Source organism: Balaenoptera borealis, assembly GCF_965194805.1.
Source record: "Balaenoptera borealis genome assembly, chromosome: 3".
Taxonomy (NCBI): domain Eukaryota; kingdom Metazoa; phylum Chordata; class Mammalia; order Artiodactyla; family Balaenopteridae; genus Balaenoptera; species Balaenoptera borealis.
The window spans coordinates 103,012,571-103,031,224 of record NC_138866.1 but is presented as its reverse complement, the minus strand read 5'-3'; the positions used below and the strand labels follow the sequence as shown (position 1 = coordinate 103,031,224).

At 36.6% G+C, this 18,654-nt stretch overlaps 1 protein-coding gene across 1 annotated transcript in view; it reads right to left on the bottom strand.

Annotated features, from left to right (window-relative positions):
* Window positions 1-18,654, bottom strand: part of UNC13C (unc-13 homolog C) — a 632,162-nt gene that overhangs the window by 313,109 nt on the left and 300,399 nt on the right. The window contains exons 11-12 of the mRNA XM_082388208.1: window positions 16,360-16,475; window positions 14,281-14,444 (exon numbers count right to left, since the gene is read on the bottom strand). Coding sequence (XP_082244334.1) covers window positions 14,281-14,444; window positions 16,360-16,475 — 280 coding nt within the window. The remainder of the gene's footprint in view (window positions 1-14,280; window positions 14,445-16,359; window positions 16,476-18,654) is intronic.

Below are 18,654 nucleotides of genomic sequence, written 5' to 3'. Positions count from 1 at the left end.
ACAATGAGATATCATCTCACACTGGTCAGAAAGGCCATCATCAAAAAATCTAGAAACAATAAATGCTGGAGAGGGTGTGGAGAAAAGGGAACCCTCTTGCACTGCTGATGGGAATGTAAATTGATACAGACACTATGGAGAACAGTATGGAGGTTCCTTAAAAAGCTAAAAATACAACTATCATATGACCCAGCAGTCCCAATACTGGGCATGTACCCTGAGAAAACCATAATTCAAGAAGAGTCATGTACCACAATGTTCACTGCAGCTCTATTTATAATAGCTAGGACATGGAAGCATCCTAAGTGTCCAACAACAGATGAATGGATAAAGAAGATGTGGCACATCTTCTATATACAATGGAATATTACTCAGCTATAAAATGGAACGAAATTGAGTTATTTGTAGTGAGGTGGTTGGACCTAGAGTCTGTCATACAGAGTGAAGTAAGTCAGAAAGAGAAAAACAAATACCATATGCTAACACATATATATGGAATGTAAGAAAAAATAAAAAAGATCATGAAGAACCTAGGGGCAAGACAGGAATAAAGACACAGACCTACTAGAGAATGGACTTGAGGATATGTGGAGGGGGAAGGGTAAGGTGTGACAAAGTGTGAGAGTGGCATGGACATATATACACTACCAAACGTAAAATAGATAGCTAGTGGGAAGCAGCTGCATAGCTCAGGGAGATCAGCTTGGTGCTTTGTGACCACCTAGAGGGGTGGGATAGGGAGGGTGGGGTGAGGGAGATGCAAGAGGTAAGAGATATGGTAACATATGTATATGTATAACTGATTCACTTTGTTATAAAGCAGAAACTAACACACAATTGTAAAGCAATTTTACTCCAATAAAGATGTTAAAAAAAAAATGGATTAAAGACCTAAATGTAAGGCCAGACACTATGAAACTCTTCGAGGAAAACATAGGCAGAACACTCTATGACATAAATCAAAGCAAGATCCTTTATGATCCACCTCCTAGAGAAATGGAAATAAAAACAGAGAAAAACAAATGGGACCTAATGAAACTTAGAAGCTTTTGCACAGCAAATTAAAGGGGACAAGCTGACAACCCTCAGAATGGGAGAAAATGTTTGCAGATGAAGCAACTGACAAAGGATTAATCTCCAAAATTTACAAGCAGCTCATGCAGCTCAGTATCAAAAAAACAAACAACCGAATCAGGGGCTATTCAGAAAGAAGCTCTCACCATTTTATAGCAACATTTTTTTTTTAGGCAGCAACACTGTCCTTGGCAAAAAAAAAAAAAGTCTTTTTCTTTTGTGTGTGTTTTTATTCCTTTCAGTGAGTGCATAACATTTACAAAAATACACACCAGCAGCAGTCATTACTAAGGGCTATTAATTCTGTACCTAAGCAAACACTCTGCCACCAATAAAGGCTAACGAATATGATGCAAATGACCGAACCAATACATACTGCTTAACATAAACTAGCTTATCCTTCAAATGAAGGGCAGAAGACCTGGATGGACCTTTCTCCAAAGAAGATATACAGATTGCCAACAAACACATGAAAGGATGCTCAACAGTGCTAATGGCTTGAGAGAGATGCAAATCGAGACTACAGTGAGGTATCACCTCACACCATTCAGAATGCCCATCATCAGAATATCTACAGACAATGAATCCTGGAGAGGGTGTGGAGAAAGGGGAAACCTCTTGCACTGTTGGTGGGAATGTGAATTGGTACGGCCACTGTTGAGAAGAGTGTGGAGGGTCCTTGGAAAACTAGAGGTAGAGCTACCATGCAACCTAGCAGTCCCACTGCTGGGCATGTATCTTGAGAAAACCATAATTCAAAAAGAGTCTTGTATCACAATGTTCATTGCAGCTCTATTTACAATAGCCAGGACATGGAAGCAACCTAAGTGTCCATCAACAGATGAATGGATAAAGAAGATGTGGCACATATATACAATGGAATATTACTTAGCCATAAAAGGAAACGAAATTGAGTTATTTGTAGTGAGGTGGATGGACCTAGAGTCTGTTATACAGAGTGAAGTAAGTAGTCAGAAAGAGAAAAACAAATACCGTATGCTAACACATATATATGGAATCTAAAAAAAAAAAACAAAAAGTTCTGAAGAACCTAGGGGCAGAACAGGAATAAAGACGCAGACATAGATAATGGACTTGAGGACACAGGGAGGGGGAAGGTTAAGCTGGGACAAAGTGAGAAAGTGGCATGGACATATATACACTACCAAATGTAAAATAGATAGCTAGTGGGAAGCAGCTGCCTAGCACAGGGAGATCAGCTCGGTGCTTTGTGTCCACCTAGATGGCTGGGATAGGGAGGGTGGGAGGGAGATGAAAGAGAGAGGAGATATGGGGGTATATGTATAGGTATAGCTGATTCACTTTGTTATAAAGCAGAAACTAACACACAACTGTAAAGCAATTATACTCCAATAAAGATGTTACAGAAAAAAAAAAAAAGAAAGAAAACAGGCTCATAGCTCTAAACAGGTACAATGACTAGCGGTTTTAAAGTAAAGTGTATCTCAACAGTTCTGGTTCAAATGTGAATTAGATAAAGATGACCAGTGTCAAAGTATATGGTTGTTTCTTAAGCATGCCAATGTAAAAAACAATGGCCTAATGCTTTTCTCTTATTTGGTATTATAGAGGCATGACAATAGTCTAACAGAATCTCAAATTTTGTGAGACATCTTGGGCTTCATTTTAAAATAAATGAAAGACTTGTTAAACACTCAGTTAAAATGTATTTGCTTGACAGAAATCACCTCTAGAGGACGATTTAATTCTTAGTGCTTGACATGAAATTCCCTTGATTGTGTTCAGGGGTGAACAGGTGGTCTGTCAGAATATTAAGAACATATATATTTGCATAAACAGATGAAAAGCATCTAAATCTCTCAGAAGTCTCATGATGTAAACAGGTTTTTTGCCTGACCTCATGCTAAACATGTGGAAGAGCGTGCTCCTTTGAAAAAGGGGACAGACTCTCATTCTTACTGTCACAAATTGGAAAATTGCTTTTATGTTAGATGGATGGTTGAATTTACCATGTGGGAACAGATCCTCCAGGTCCGTGATCAATCACTTGTCCAAACAGGAAAATTGTAATCCCTTTCCTCCAAAATATGAACGCGCCAAAACAAAAGAGCGATTTTTATGGAACAAATAGGACTAATACATTGTGTCCTCATAGCAAATGTTCTCTGGTAAAAAGGAAAAAACATTTACAGTAAGCAGGAGGTACCTTGGAGTACTGGAAGGTTTGGTATTCATGTTCAGGTTATTTACCAGCAGAACAGATTCAGGCTCCTGCTTATGAGGAGAAATACACAAGAGGAAAATTTAATAATGTACACCCAGACTCTATGACTTAATACATACGTCCCCTTTATTTATTTGTGCTCCAAATTCATCTTCAAAGAAATGGGAGTATGCTTGAAAGAAACCAAGCAATCTCTAATAAAGGAGCAAGGTTATGAAGTTACCTGGGGATCTGGCTAAGCATCAAGGGACTTTAAATATCAAAAGAAACTGTGATTTGATTCCTTTTTCTGATCCAACGTTGTCTAGGGAAGTCCAAAGAATTAAAGTTTTGTCCTTTCCCAAACTTTTAAGTATCCTTACTATATAGAGAGGACATTTGTTTTTTCCTTGAAGCTGAGTTTCTTAATTTTGTGTTTTTAAAAATAAGAGGGGATACTTCTGAGATAGGCTTGATATATCTAGGTCTGTTTTATTGTTGTTTGGTTGGTTTTCTGGTTATGTTTCTTGATCCCCTCCAGCAAGGTTTCAAAACAACAGCAAATTACCGATTCAATAGGCAACGAGTTTAAATTCAAAGATAAGTTGGTTATTCATCAAGTCTTTTTTTGTTGTGGCTGCATTATTCATTGGCCAACAATAGTTTAGGACTCAAGTTACAAACGTATCATGTGGAAAATGCTATCAAAATCATCTCTGAAAGTTATATTTCAAAACCTGACAAAAGAATGCCAGTACTCTGAAATTTCTCCAGATTACAAGAAATGAGCATTCAATACAGTACGCTCTAAAACACTTAAATGCAACATAATTGGTAGAATAGATACCTACGCCAGCTTAATTAAACATTCAAGTTCCACTTTGCTTGTTTTTGGCAACTGCAAATTTCTGACATGAAGAGATATGCCAGGAGAGGTTAATAAATGTAATTCTGATCAACAATTTCTGCTTCTCATACATTCAATTACAAATATGTTCTGCTTTTCTATCATGCACCCAGAACTTCTTACAAAGCACTAATAAAAGATGTGTAACTCCTTGATTCAAGATTTCAATTTGTAAATCTTTGAATAGAATTCAAGTGCCCCTCTAAGGGACTCCAGTCTCTTTATCTCTCTTAAGCATGATTATATTGATATATATACAATTATGATAGCTACATACTGATATAAAATGAGTACATATGTATTTTCCTATTAAAATAATTAATTTCAGCAACTAATGATCACTAATGAATAGTAAATGAAAAGATTATATCTATGTTGGTAACAAATTTTTTTAGGAGTTATCAGATTGTCAAACAACAGGATTTAAAAAAAAAATATTCCGGTGAGATGATAATTTTTGTGCCATAAAAGCAAAATTGCACTGGACAAAATTAAATAGGAAAGCAACATTTTATTCAAGGCTATGCAATAGGGAAGAGAAACCAGAACTTAGTCTGAACTCAACTTCACTGAAATAAAAAATGAGAAAGTTTTTAAGAGCTGAGGTGGATTGATGGAGGGGAGAGTTTCTAAGAGCTGGAGTGGGGGGAATCCCAGTCATGTGTGTTTGCTAATTGGCCTTACCCAAAGCAACAGTAAACTTTCTCTCACCCTCATGACAGGAGGTAGCATTACAACTTGGAGTAAGGCAGCTACCCAAGTTAGGCTCCTATGGTCCCACAGAGACTGAGAAACAAGGGCTATCTTCCTTGATGAGGACATTTGAAAGGGATGTCTCCCAGGTCCTTGAGAAAGCTGGTCCTGGGCTGAAAAACTGGCAAGAGGCTTTAAAAATTTTTATATCTCAAAAGGACAGAGAAAAAATATAGTAAGTTTTCTAAAATAAATGCTCTGAGGAAAGGGAAGGTAGGGACCTCTGAGATTAGACTTTCTGGATTCTCCGAGGGCCAAGGTGAGGGGGAGGCCTGGGGCCTAGAGGCAGAAAGAAGCCTGCCTAAAGTTTTGTCAAGCTGAGGGAAATGTCAAGGCCATCTTGATGAGTACTCAGTGCTAAAAGAAACATTTAATAAATAAAAATATCAATATCAAATCAAATGTGTAACCAGCAGTAGAGGTAATGTGCCACATTTTGTTACTGTCAAAGTGCAATTGTCAATTTATCCCACAAAAAGCAGGCATTCTTTTTCCTTATGTTTATCTACCTTGCTCTCACTCTTTAGACAAGCAGTTGGCAATCTTCAGTCCACAGCCAAATTCAGCCCATGGATTTTGTTTTTAAAACAGAGTTTTATCAGAGCAAAGCCATGCTATTTTGTTTACTTAGTATCTACAGCTGCTTATGCACTAGGAATGTAGAATTGAGTGGCTGTGACAGACACCATAGGACCCACAAAGCTGAAAATACTTACTCTCTGGCCTTTACAAAAAAAAAAAAAATGCCGACCTCTGCTTCAGACAATTTTCAGAGTGAGCAGGGGCTTTGTCCCACTGTCTTATAAGTATGATGGGATCTAAATTCACCTGCAAGTCACTGGATACCAAAAAAGTAACCAAAATTATTTTTTATTGTTATTGTTTACTTAAGTTGAAGGATCTATGATTCTTCTCTTTTAAACTACCATACATTTACCATTTTTTCTGTATTAACATGGTTGTGCTTCTCAGAATATCAGAAACATGGCGATGAAGAAATCTGACATCAGCTCACAGAGATATTTTGGAATAAATTTAACTTGATCCTTTCTTTTACTGGGATTCTTTCCAGAAGATTTTTTGGTTTTTGTGGGTTTTTTTAAACATACTTCCCTTGGCAGTACAGTTCATTTATTTTAAACTATTAAATCATAGTTACATTTTAATTGTAATCAAATTTTATACTAGTTGCTATGATGAGTTCTTACAGCCATTGACATGGGACAGAGCAGAGAGCAGTCACAGACTTCATCATGGCTGCCCAGTTTCAAAATAGGTTGCCTCAAAAGGAATGAGCTCCCAGAGATCAGATGAAGATGGTGGAGGAGTAGAATATGGAGCTCACCTTCTCCCACAAATACATCAAAAATACATCTACATGTGGAACCGTTCTCACAGAACATCTACTGAATGCTGGCAGAAGACCTCAGATGCCCAAAAGGGCAAGAAAATCTCCACATAACTGGGTAGGACAAAAGAAAAAAGGAAAAAAAAAAAGAGAGAGAGAAAGGAATCAGGACGGGACCTGCACCCCAGAGAGCAAGCCGTGAAAGAGGGAAGGTTTGCGTACCCTGGGAAGTCCCCTCACTTGCAGGGCAATCAGCCAGGACGGAGGGGGAGCTTTGGAGCCTCAGAGGAGAGCACAGTAACCGGTTTATGGAGGGCAAAGCAGAGAGAGACATGCACAGATGGTAGGTGCCGCTGCCCTGCACTCCCCAGCCTGAGATGCTCATCTGCTGGGGCTGGCAGGGTCTGGGTGCTCAGGCTTGGGTTTTGGAGGTCAGGCCCCATGAGAGGACTGGGGTTGGCTTTGTGGAGACAGCTTGAGGGGGCTAGGGTGTGGTGTGACACAACTGAGGGAGTATGGGAAGAAGTCTGGGCCTGCCAGAGAGGCAAGGCACCATTGTCTGGGGGCACATGAGGAGAGGGGTAGGACCAAAATAGGAGCTTCCTTCTCTGGGAGAGTGCTCTCAGGTGGCAGGGCACTGCCTACACGAGCTCCAGGGGCAAGCGTGAGACACGGCTGCCATTTCAGACTCCAGAAGTGGGCGCAGACCACAGCTGCTGCCGAGGATCCCATGACTGGGCACCAACCACTGCCCACACCTTCCTGGGAGTGCACACAGGCCATGCACCTGCACACCCCCTATCAAGGGGATAACGACCAGCACACACTGAGGAAAGAGATGGCAAGCATCCAAACCAAAAACAGCCCCTATGCCAAAAAATATTAAATCCACACAAGCTATGCAGTGATGCTCCCACAGATAAATAGCCCTCCAAGACTACAGTAGATAACTGCTTCTCTTAAACTCACAGAGTAAGAGAAATATAAGCAAAATGAAGAAGCAGAGGAATGATTCCCAGTTAAAAGACCAAGAGAATTCCCCTGAAAGAGCAAACAATGAAACAGACTTCTTCAGTCTAATAGACACAGAGTTCAAAAAGGAAGTAATGAAAATACTGAAGGAATTAAGAAAGGCTACTGACAGAAATGCAGATTGCTGTAAAATGGAACTAGAAACTATAAAGAGGAGTCAAGAAAAATTAGAAAATTCATTTGCCAAGATGAAAGCTGAGCTAAAGGCAATGAATAGCAGAATGAATAATGCAGAAGAAGAAATAAGTGATCTGGAAGATAAAGTAATGAAAATTAGCCAATCAAAACAGAAGATTGAAAACCAAATTTTAAAAAACTGAAAGCAATATAGGAGGCCTATGGGATAATATAAAGCATGCCAATCTATGCATAATAGGGATTCCAGAAGGAGAAGAAAGAGAAAAAGGGATTGAAAATGTATTTGAAGAAATTATGGCTGAAAACTTCCCAAACCTAAAGAAGGAAACAGATATCCAGATATAGTAAGCATAGAGTGTCCCAAACAAGATGAACCCAAACAGACCTATACCAAGACATATTATAATAAAAATGACAAAGTTAAAGATAAAGAGAGGATTCTAAAGGCAGCAAGATAAAAACAAAGTGTTAATTACAAGGGAACCCCCATAAGGCTATCAGCTGATCTCTCTACAGGCTAGAAGGGAGTGGCAAAATATACTCAAAGTCTTGAAAGAGAAAAATCTGCAACCTAGAATACTATACCAAGCAAGATTATCATTTAAAATAGGAGAAATAAAGAATTTCTCAGACAAGCAAAAACTAAAAGAATACAGGAATAGTAAACCTACCTTAAAAGAAATGTTGAAAGTTCTTCTCTAAATCGAAAAGAAACAAGCAGATATAGGAAGGAGGAAATCACAATTGGAAAGTAAATCACTTAAATTAGCCAGTATACAGATGATTAAAAAAAAAAAAAAAAAACTACTGTGAAAGCAATGATAAACACATGGAACAGCAAAAGGATAAACATGAAGATGTAAAAAAGAACATCAAAATCATAAAATGTGTGTAAGGAGAGTAATAAAATGGAAAATGTAGATTATGTTTTTTTTTAAGAATGTGCATGTAGATTCTTTTTTTTAGAATGTGTTTGAGCCTATATGACTATCAGTCTAAAGCAAGCAGATATAGAAAGGGGTTAACATACTTGAAAAACAGGGCAGCCACAAATCAAAAACATAAAATAGAGTCACAAAACCCCAAAAGAACACAAGCACAAAATAAAAGGAAATCAAACCACAGAAAGAAAAACAAAGGAACAAAGAAGAAACACAGAATCAACTGGAAAACAAGGTTTAAAATGGCAATAAATACATATGTATCAATAATTATATTAAATGTCAATGGGCTGAATGCTCCAATTAAAAGATACAGAGTGGCAGACTGGAAAAAAAAACAAGAGCCTACAATATGCTGCCTACAAGAGACACACCTTAGAACAAAGGACACACATAGACTGAAAGTGAGGGGATGGAAAAAGATATTTCATGCAAATGGAAATGACAAGAAAGCAGGAGTTGCAATATTCATGTCAGACTTTAAAACAAAGGCCATAAAGAAAGATAAAGAAGGACACTATATAATGGTAAAAGGATCAATACAAGAAGAAGATTTTACACTCATCAATGTACATACACCTAATATAGGAGCACCAAGATACGTAAAACAAATACTAACAGACATACAGGGAGAAATTGATGGGAATACAACAATAGTAGGAGATGTTAACACCCCACTCACATCAATGGACAGATCTAGACAGAAAATCAATGAGGCAACAGGATCCTATGATACAATAGAACAGTTAGTCTTAATTGATATTTTCAGGACATTACACATTAAAAAAAAAAAGAATACATATTCTTTTCAAGGGCACATGGAACACTCTCTAGGATTAACCATGTACTAGGGCACAAAATTAACCTCAAAAAATTTAAGAGTATAGAAATTATTTCAAGCATCTTCCCTGACCACAATGGCCTGAAACTAGAAATCAACCACGGGAAAAGAAATGAGAAAAAAAACGATTACATGGAGACTAAACAACATGCTACTAAAAAACCAGTGGGTCAACTAGGAAATCAAAACGGAAATTTAGAAATACCTTGAGACAAATGACAATGAAAACACAACTATACAAATCTATGGGATGCAACAAAAGCAGTTTTTAGAGGGAAGTCCATAGTGATACACGTCTTCCTCAAAAAACAACAAAAATCTCAAATAAACAAGCCAACCTACCATCTAAAAGAATTAGATAAAAAAGAACAGACAAAACCTAATGTAATCAGAAGGAAGGAAATAATAAAAATCAGGGTAGAAATAACTAAAATAGAGATTAAAAAAATAGGAAAAAAATCAACTAAACCAAGAGCTGGTTCTTTGAAATGGTAAAAAAAATTGACAAACCTCTGGCCAGGATAATCAAGAAGACAAGAGAGAGAACGCAAATAAACAAAATAAGAAATGAAAAGGAGAAATCTCAACTGATACTGCAGAAATACAAAAAATCGTAAGAGAATACTATGATCAATTATATGCCAACAAATTTGACAACCTAGAAGAAATGGACAACTTCTTAGAAACATACAGCCCACCAAAATTGAATCAAGAAGAAATAGATAATCTGAACAAACTGATCACTAGAAGTAAATTAGAATCTGTAGTTAAAACAAAACAAAACAAAAAACAAAAAAAAACTCCCTACAAACAAAAGTCCAGGACCAGATGGCTTCACAGGAGAATTCTACCACACATACAGAGAACTTATTCCAATCCTCCTTAAACTCTTCCAAAAGACTGAAGAGGAGGGACCACTCTCAAAGACATTCTATGAGGCCACCATCACACTGATACCAAAACCAGACAAAGATACCACCAAAAAAGAAAATTACAGGCCAATATCTTTGATGACTATAGATGCAAAAATTCTCAACAAAATATTAGCAAATCAAGTCCAACAACACATAAAAAAGATCATACACCACGACCAAGTGGGATCCACCCCAAGTTCACAAGGATGGTTCAACATATGCAAATTAATCAATGTAATACACCACATTAGCAAAAGAAAAGTCAAAAACAACATGATCATCTCAATAGATGCAGAAAAAACATTTGACAAAATTCAATATCCATTCATGGTAAAAACTCTTACAAAAGTGGGTATAGAGGGAACATATCTCAACATAATAAAAACTATTTATGACAAACACAACCAATATAACACTCAATGGTGAAAAGCTGAAAGCCATCCTGCTAAAATCTGGGACAAGCCAAGGATGCCCACTCTCACCACTTCTATTCAACGTAGTATTGGAAGTCCTAGTCACAGCAGTCAGACAAGAAAAAGAAATAAAAGGTATCCAAATTGGAAGGGAAGAAGTAAAACTGTCACTATATGAAGATGACATGATACTATATATAGAAAACCCTAAGGACTCCACACAAAAACTACTAGATCTAATATATGAATTCAGCAAAGTGGCAGGATACAAGATTAACATTCAGAAATCAGTTGTATTTTTTTTACACTAACAATGAAATATCAGAAAGGGAATGTAAAAAAAAAATACCTTTTAAAATCGCACCAAAAAAATAAAATGCCTAGGAATAAATCCTGACCAAGGAGGTGAAAGACTTATACGCTGAGAATATTAAAACATTAATAAAGGAAATAAAAGAGGATTCAAAGAAATGGAAAGATATCCCATGCACTTGGATTGGAAGAATTAATATTGTTAAAATGGCAATACTATCCAAAGCAATCTACAGATTTAATGTGATCCCTATCAAAATACCCATGATATTTTTCACAGGAGTAGAAAAAATAATCCAAAAATTTATATGGAACTATAAAAGACCCAGAATTGCCAAAAGAAATCCTGAGGAAAAAAAACAAAGCAGGAGGCATAACTCTCCCAGACTTCAGACAATACTACAAAGCTACAGTAATCAAAACAGTGTGGTATTGGTACAAAAACAGACATACGGATCAATGGGGGAAAAAAATGGAGAGCCCAGAAATAAACCCACACACCTATGACCAATTTGTCTTCAACAAAGGAGGCAAGAATATAAAATGGGAAAAAGACAGCCTCTTCAGCAATTGGTGCTGGGAAAGTTGGACAGATGCATGTAAATCAATGAGGTTAGAACACACTCTCACACCATGCTCAAAAATAAACTCAAAATGGCTTAAAGACTTATTTAACATAAGACATGACATGATAAACTCCTATAAGAGAGCACAGGCAAAACATTCTCTGACATAAATCATATCATGTTTTCTTAGGTCAGTCTCCCAAGGCAATAAAAATAAAACCAGAAATAAACAAATGGGACCTAATCAAACTTACAAGCTATGCAGCAAAGGAAACCATACAAAAAAACAAAAAGACAACCTATGGAATGGAAGAAAATATTTGCAAATGATGCAATCAACAAGGGCTTAATCTCCAAAATACACAACTCATATTGTATGCAGCTCATACAACACAACAACAAAAAAACAAACAACCCAATTGAAAAATGGGCAGAATACCTTAATAGATATTTCTCCAAAGATGACATACAGATGGCCAATAGGCACATGAAAAGATGCTCAGCATTACTAGTTATTAGAGAAATGCAAATCAAAGCTACAATGAGGTACCACCTCACACCAGTCAGAATGGCCATCATTAAAAAGTTTACAAATAACAAATGCTGGAGAGAGTATGGAGAAAAGGGAACATTCCTACACTGTTTGTGGGAATGTAAGTTGGTGCAGCCACTATGGAAAACAGTATGGAGGTTCCTCAGAAAACTAAAATTAGAACTACCATATGATCCAGCAATCCCACTCCTGGGCATATACCCAGACAAAACTACAATTCAAAAAGATACAAGCACCCTTATGTTCATAGCAGCACTGTTCACAATAGCCAAGACATGAAAACGACCTAAATGTCCACTGACAGATGAATGGATAAAGAAGATGTGGTATGTACACACAATGGAATACTAAAAAAGAATGAAATAATGCCATTTGCAGCAACATGGATATAACTAGAGATTATAATACTAAGTGAAGTCAGAAAGAGAAAGACAAATACCATATAATATCACTTATATGTGGAATCTAAAATATGGCACAAAAGAACCTACCTACAAAACAGAAACAGACTCACAGACATAGAGAACAGACTTGTGGTTGCCAAGGGGGAGTGGGAAAGGGAGACGGGTCAACTGGGAGTTTGGGGTTAGTAGATGCCAACTATTACATTTAGAAGGATAAACAACAAGGTCCTACTGTATAGCACAGAGAACTACATCCAATCTCCTGGGATAAGCCATAATGGAAAAGAAGATAAAAAAGAATGGATATATGTGTATAACTGAGTCACTTTGCTATACAGCAGAAATTAGCACAACATTGTAAACCAACTATACTTCAATTAAAAGAAAAAGGAGTGGACTTCCCTGGTGGCACAGTGGTTGAGAATCTGCCTGCCAATGCAGGGGACACGGGTTCGAGCCCTGGTCTGGGAAGATCCCACATGCCGTGGAGCAACTAGGCCTGTGAGCCACAACTACTGAGCCTGCGCGTCTGGAGCCTGTGCTCCGCAGCAAGAGAGGCTGCGATAATGAGAGGCCCGCGCACTGCGATGAAGAGTGGCCCCCACTTGCCACAACTAGAGAAAGCCCTCGCACAGAAACGAAGACCCAACACAGCCATAAATTAATTAATTAATTAATTAATTTTAAAAATATTAAAAAAAAAAAAGAAAAAGGAGTGAGCTCCCTGTTACTGCAGGTGAGCAAACTAAAGGATGATAAAAACTAGTGAGGGATGCAAAAACAGGGTTTCCTGATTCAGAGGGAGGTTCAATTGGGTGACCTCTAAGTTCCTCTTCATACCTAAGAATCTATAAGCTTTTGTTATTTAGTATTAGGACATTCTGCAACCTGAAAAAGCACACACTATCAGAAAATTTTAAAAAATCATTCTTACATATGATGTTCTAGAAATATGACTGTTGATTAAATTCTCTGAGCAATAAACCTTGAAGATTTTGGTCCAATATATATCCATCAAGTTGGCTGAAAATGATTGACTATCTGGGTCAGCATCTATTCTGTTCACATGAAAATATGATTTGATCTCTAATATGAAAGAATAGTCCTAATAAATGTACACAGTTTACATATTATACATGGTTTATATCTGAACATAATGCACTTATAAACTTAGACCAGGTTTCAAAAGATAAACTCTGGACAAGTAATATAACCCCATTCTAAATCCTTACTGAAACTCCTCAGTAAGGGGTGTATTTCTGTATGGCTCACTTCTACAGGATCACATTTACCGTAGTGTTTGGGTTCTATGGGTGGTCAATAAATCTTGGTTTCACCAAATTAGCAGCACTGAGATAAACATAGGAAGGAAGGATATAGTCTAAAGTTATGGTCAACACCGTAGGGACTCTAGATGTGTCTCTGATGCTAACAGGCTTTGTAACCTTGGACGACTCACTTTAATCATCAGGCTTTAGTTTCTCAGATATCAAGTAAGGCATTGGTTCTCTAACTTCAGAGTGTATGAGAATCACGTGTTGGGCATATTAAAACAGATCGCTGGGCCTCACCTTTAGAGTTTCTGATTCAATAGGTCTGAAGTAAGGTAGAAATTTTACATTTCTAAGTTCCTAGGTGCTGCTAATGCTGCTAGTCAAAGAACAGCACATGGGAATGGAATAAGAATTGGGAAGATGATGGTAGTGAGTTACCAAATCCTTAATACTTTATAGCTGTAATAGAGAAAGTAGCCAGCATCCAATCAATTACATCCAAAATGTAACTGTCTTTTTAATCAAAATTTCATTTGATTTAGAAGAAGGGAAACGAACACCCTTTTTATTCCCCCTTTGGATTTCAACAGCGATTCTGAACATGTAAATGTTCTATAATACTTACGTCATAGCTTGATAAATGGATTCAATCCCGTAACGCATGGCAAATTCATCGACTATTTCTTGGGAGGCATCATCAAAGAAAACCTTCCAGGCTTCATCCCCTTTGACCTCTGGGATTTTCACTCCACCATTAGATTTCACTTCAGTCAAGTAATGGAACAAATTCTAAAAGTAAGTGGTTTTCAAATGTTCAGTTTTCTCAGACTAGGCCAGATATATTTAACTGTAACTTTCATTAAATTATACTTATAATTGCATCTAATGTTTCATCAGCATCTATAAACAATAGAAATGTCTCAGATTTTCGTTCTAACGTACCTCATCTTTATGCAAGTTCTGATTTTATTTCTGTCTAAGTTTATACGGAATCAATGATTTAAATGTTTCAGATATACCAAATCATTTTAGAAGGAAGTAAATGTTTTCTCATGTAAACATTTCTACATGCTGGAACATCTTTTGCATTCATGGGCTCTGAGTAAATTATAAAGCTCTGGATGAATAATGTGTTTTGGCTATGTTAATACAGAATCTAGGTATGCAAATAATACTAAAGGACTTAGGCTGCAAAACGGTATGAGCCATGACAATGAATTAAGGCTGAAAATAAATATTTTTAGAATTTTGTAATGAAAAAACATCACTACAAAGAATTCCTTTTCGCTTCGAAGAAGTTTAGAAACTGCTGCATGGATGCAGCCTGGGTCACTGAAGGACCCTTTCTTGGATTTCATTTCTTTTTGTGTCTTGGACCAACAGAAAAGACTCTGAAAAGCAAAGCATGATGCTGTTCCTGTGATCCTAAATCTCTGCCCACATTTTAAGGTCAGTGTTGGCTCCCCATCCTGCCAGTTCAAGGGATTTATTGGTACTGGTCTAAAAATTGAACCACCTTTCTTGATGGATTATCACTGGCTAGACTGTAGTCAGGAAATTAAGGCTTGGTTCTATATCTAATGACTGTATAATGTGTAAATGACTTAAATATTGTTCCTCATTTCCTTCTTTAGTAAAATGGAGGTGAAAATAATTACATATATACATTTTCATAGATATATTTAGGAAAAATAATGTACAAAGAGCAAAGATTCTCCCAGCTATCTTTTTCTTTCTTAGGAAGGTACTTCTTCTTTACCCTTTGAACATGGGAAAAGGCATATTCCTCAGCTTCACTTCATATTTTTTGATACATGGGATGTGTCATTTGCATCAGGGAAAAGCTCTGGTGACATGTCTAACTAAGCTCTCAGTTGCAAAGCATCCAATAATAAAAGCCCAAGATTATCTGTCTGTGCATTTACGCTGAGGCACAAACAGGAACTGATGAATCTGCCCTTTTGACTCAAATTGGGTGGTCTCTACCTCTCTCTAAGCCAACAGGCTCCTTCTTTTGGGTAGTATATTCTCTACTATCCGTGGATGGAAAGCTACATTCTGATACCTGCCACCCAGATGTGTTTGTGTAAAGGGTAGTTAAAATGGAGGAGGCTTCAGTATGTATAAAGCCCTCTGTTGTACTCAGAAAAAGACAGACAAAATTACTGCTAATTACATTGACTCCCCAAAGCCATTGCTACAACGTCAGAATTTTTATATTTAATAGACAATACTCCTAATTAAATCTTCAACAAAATCTGAACACTTACTCAGAATTCTCAAAAACTATCATGATTTGGATCCTCTCCTCCATTACTAAAGTACTATATATTTAAAATGCTTCCAAAATATCATGACTTATTTCTTCAATAAATGCTTTCTAATATTCTTCTTCCTCCCTGGAAGAACGGTAATTTAATTTGGTCTACTTGTTCATTATCATCTTATTGCCTCATTTATTAAAACCTGCCTCATACGTTTGTTCTAAATCCATTCAAAGACAACCAGCTCTCTCTTCAGGGGGTAATTACACAGGCTATGTGATACCCTAGCACATCACTTGCTATAGTATAGAGTAAGAACTTCAGGGACAATTTTACAAACCTAATTCAATTCTATTTTTAAAACAAATATTTTGTTGCATGATCCATAAACAATACAGTCTTTCCTAGGCTTTGTTATTAATACAATTCAATTTACTTACCTCATGTAAACATGTATATTGTAAATGATACGGAGCAACCTTCTCCTCTCCTTTTATTTCCACGTTGATTTTCAATCGAATGGCCCCAGACACAGCTGATTTATCTGTCCGTTTCTCTGATAAAGCAAAAAGTAATTGGTCAGTCATTTTTGACGTCATGTTTCTTATACAAGTTCTCGAAAGCTTTAAAAAAGGGCTTATATTGCTAAAGGCCATTTTTCTAGATCAGATTTGATTAACCATAATGATTCTGCTAAATACAATTTAAAATAATGCGCCTGATATGTCGCTGGGATTGGCAAACTGTGATATAAATATTTCAAATAGAAAAACTCAATCAGAAGACCCTACCATTCTGATATAAATTTCTGTGTACTAGATCAGCTTATACAATGAAATTAATTATTTGGGCAATTAAAAGCAAAATAACTAAAAGATAAAATTAATCAGGAAAGTATTTTATCTAAAAGCCCCACTCTTTCTTTCTGTCCTTGAAAAAATGAGTCAAAGCTCTAACAAAAACATTTGTTATTAGGTTTCTTTGTCAGTGATTCATGAAGACCTATAGTCTACAGCCTGTGTTTACTTATGTGTTAGATTCACTCTTTCTTTGAATGGAATCAGTATGTAGCCAATTCAGTCTAATAATGTGTGTGTAAGTGTATGCACGTGTGTCTAATATGAACTGAGTAGTAGCTGTGACAGAAAGAAAAGCATAGTCACAAAATTCCTAGGGTGTGAATGTAGGTAAGCGACCTATGTCTGATACCTAATTCCCCGATGAAACACATAAAGAAGCAAGCTGACCCATCTCAAAAACAAAAGATAAAGAGACAGAGTGACACAAAGTCAGTGGTGAAGACTTCTTTAATTGCCCCTCTTTCTAAGCATAACTGTATTTTTAGCCAAATAAGATACAGTTAAATCACATAGTCTACTTTCTTCTTGTGGAATGTCTGATGACTTTCATCGTTAATATTTAATAGTCATTGTGTTGCGAAGATTCTTCCCTTAGGACTGCCAGGATCTTGAGAGTTTCTCCTATTGGCTGGGAGATCACTGATTCTCAACAAATGCTGAAGTTCTCTGCTGAAGCCAAGAGAAAGTCAAGTCCTGAGACCTTTATGTCACAGACCTTTTCCTGGAATCACAGGGGAACATTTTAACTACCATCATCACAAAGGATCCATGGGACACAGGCTCTGCTTAGATGCCTAGGACTCTTGGCCAAGTCCTCCTCTGCATGGTGGAATGAATTCTACGTAATGAGGAAGGAGGAACATTGTACAAAGAATGAAAATATGGTACTAATGGGGATGGAACCCACTGTGGGATTTCATACAAAGCTAAGACCTGTTCTCTCTCTTTCTAAAGGTTAAACATCAGCAATGACAGCACAAAAGTATGAATTGAGGCTGAGCAAGCAAAGGTGTCCATGTTATGTTGCATCATGTTTTTCTTTCCATAGACTGAAGGACAGTTTCTGCACAAGAGCTGGATGGCAGATTTTATTAAAAGCACATTCAAATTCTTTTGCAAACTAAATATACCCTTGTACATTTTGTCAAAAGAATAATTTGAGGAATTTCTGTTCCAAATTCTAACTCCCTCAATTCAAGAACATGTTAACTTATTGTAAAAACAAAAAAAAAACAAAAAAAAACAAAAAAACCTCACGTAGGCAAGCCTCTTTAATTAAAACACAACTTGTGAGTATTGTGCAGAGTTAATGCCCTGAAGTTTACCCTTGCCTAACACCTGTTTTCATATATAAAGTTATTTAATAGTATAAACAAGATACAGGAGGATTATCATTATAAGTGAAGCAAAAACTCTATGCCAATAATGGAGAAGCACCAATTTTCTTTAAAGATTTCCTCAAAATAAAATATTTTTTGATAACGAGTTTTTAGTCTAGCTTGAATCATCTGTGTTCAGATAAGTTATATATCTCTCCTTCTTTAAATTATTATATAATTCAGACGTTCGTTAATTTTGTGGCCTTACCCCTTTACTTTGCCAAATATTACATTACTTGAAGTACGTAGGTTTTTAAAAAGTCAAAAGCCCTCTTTAATTTGCTAAGATAAGTTGGTATCCTAAATGGAAACACTTCGTAATCCTGGGAGTATGTAAACCTTTCTTAGATTCACAACCAGACCTTAAAAATTTAATTAAAACATTTCAGATGATATGATAAAGCCAGTTTGGATCATGTCCTTTACAGAAAATGAGGTGATTCATATATTCTTACTATTATTAAGTCAGCACTGAAGATTCTAGCTTATTATTCAA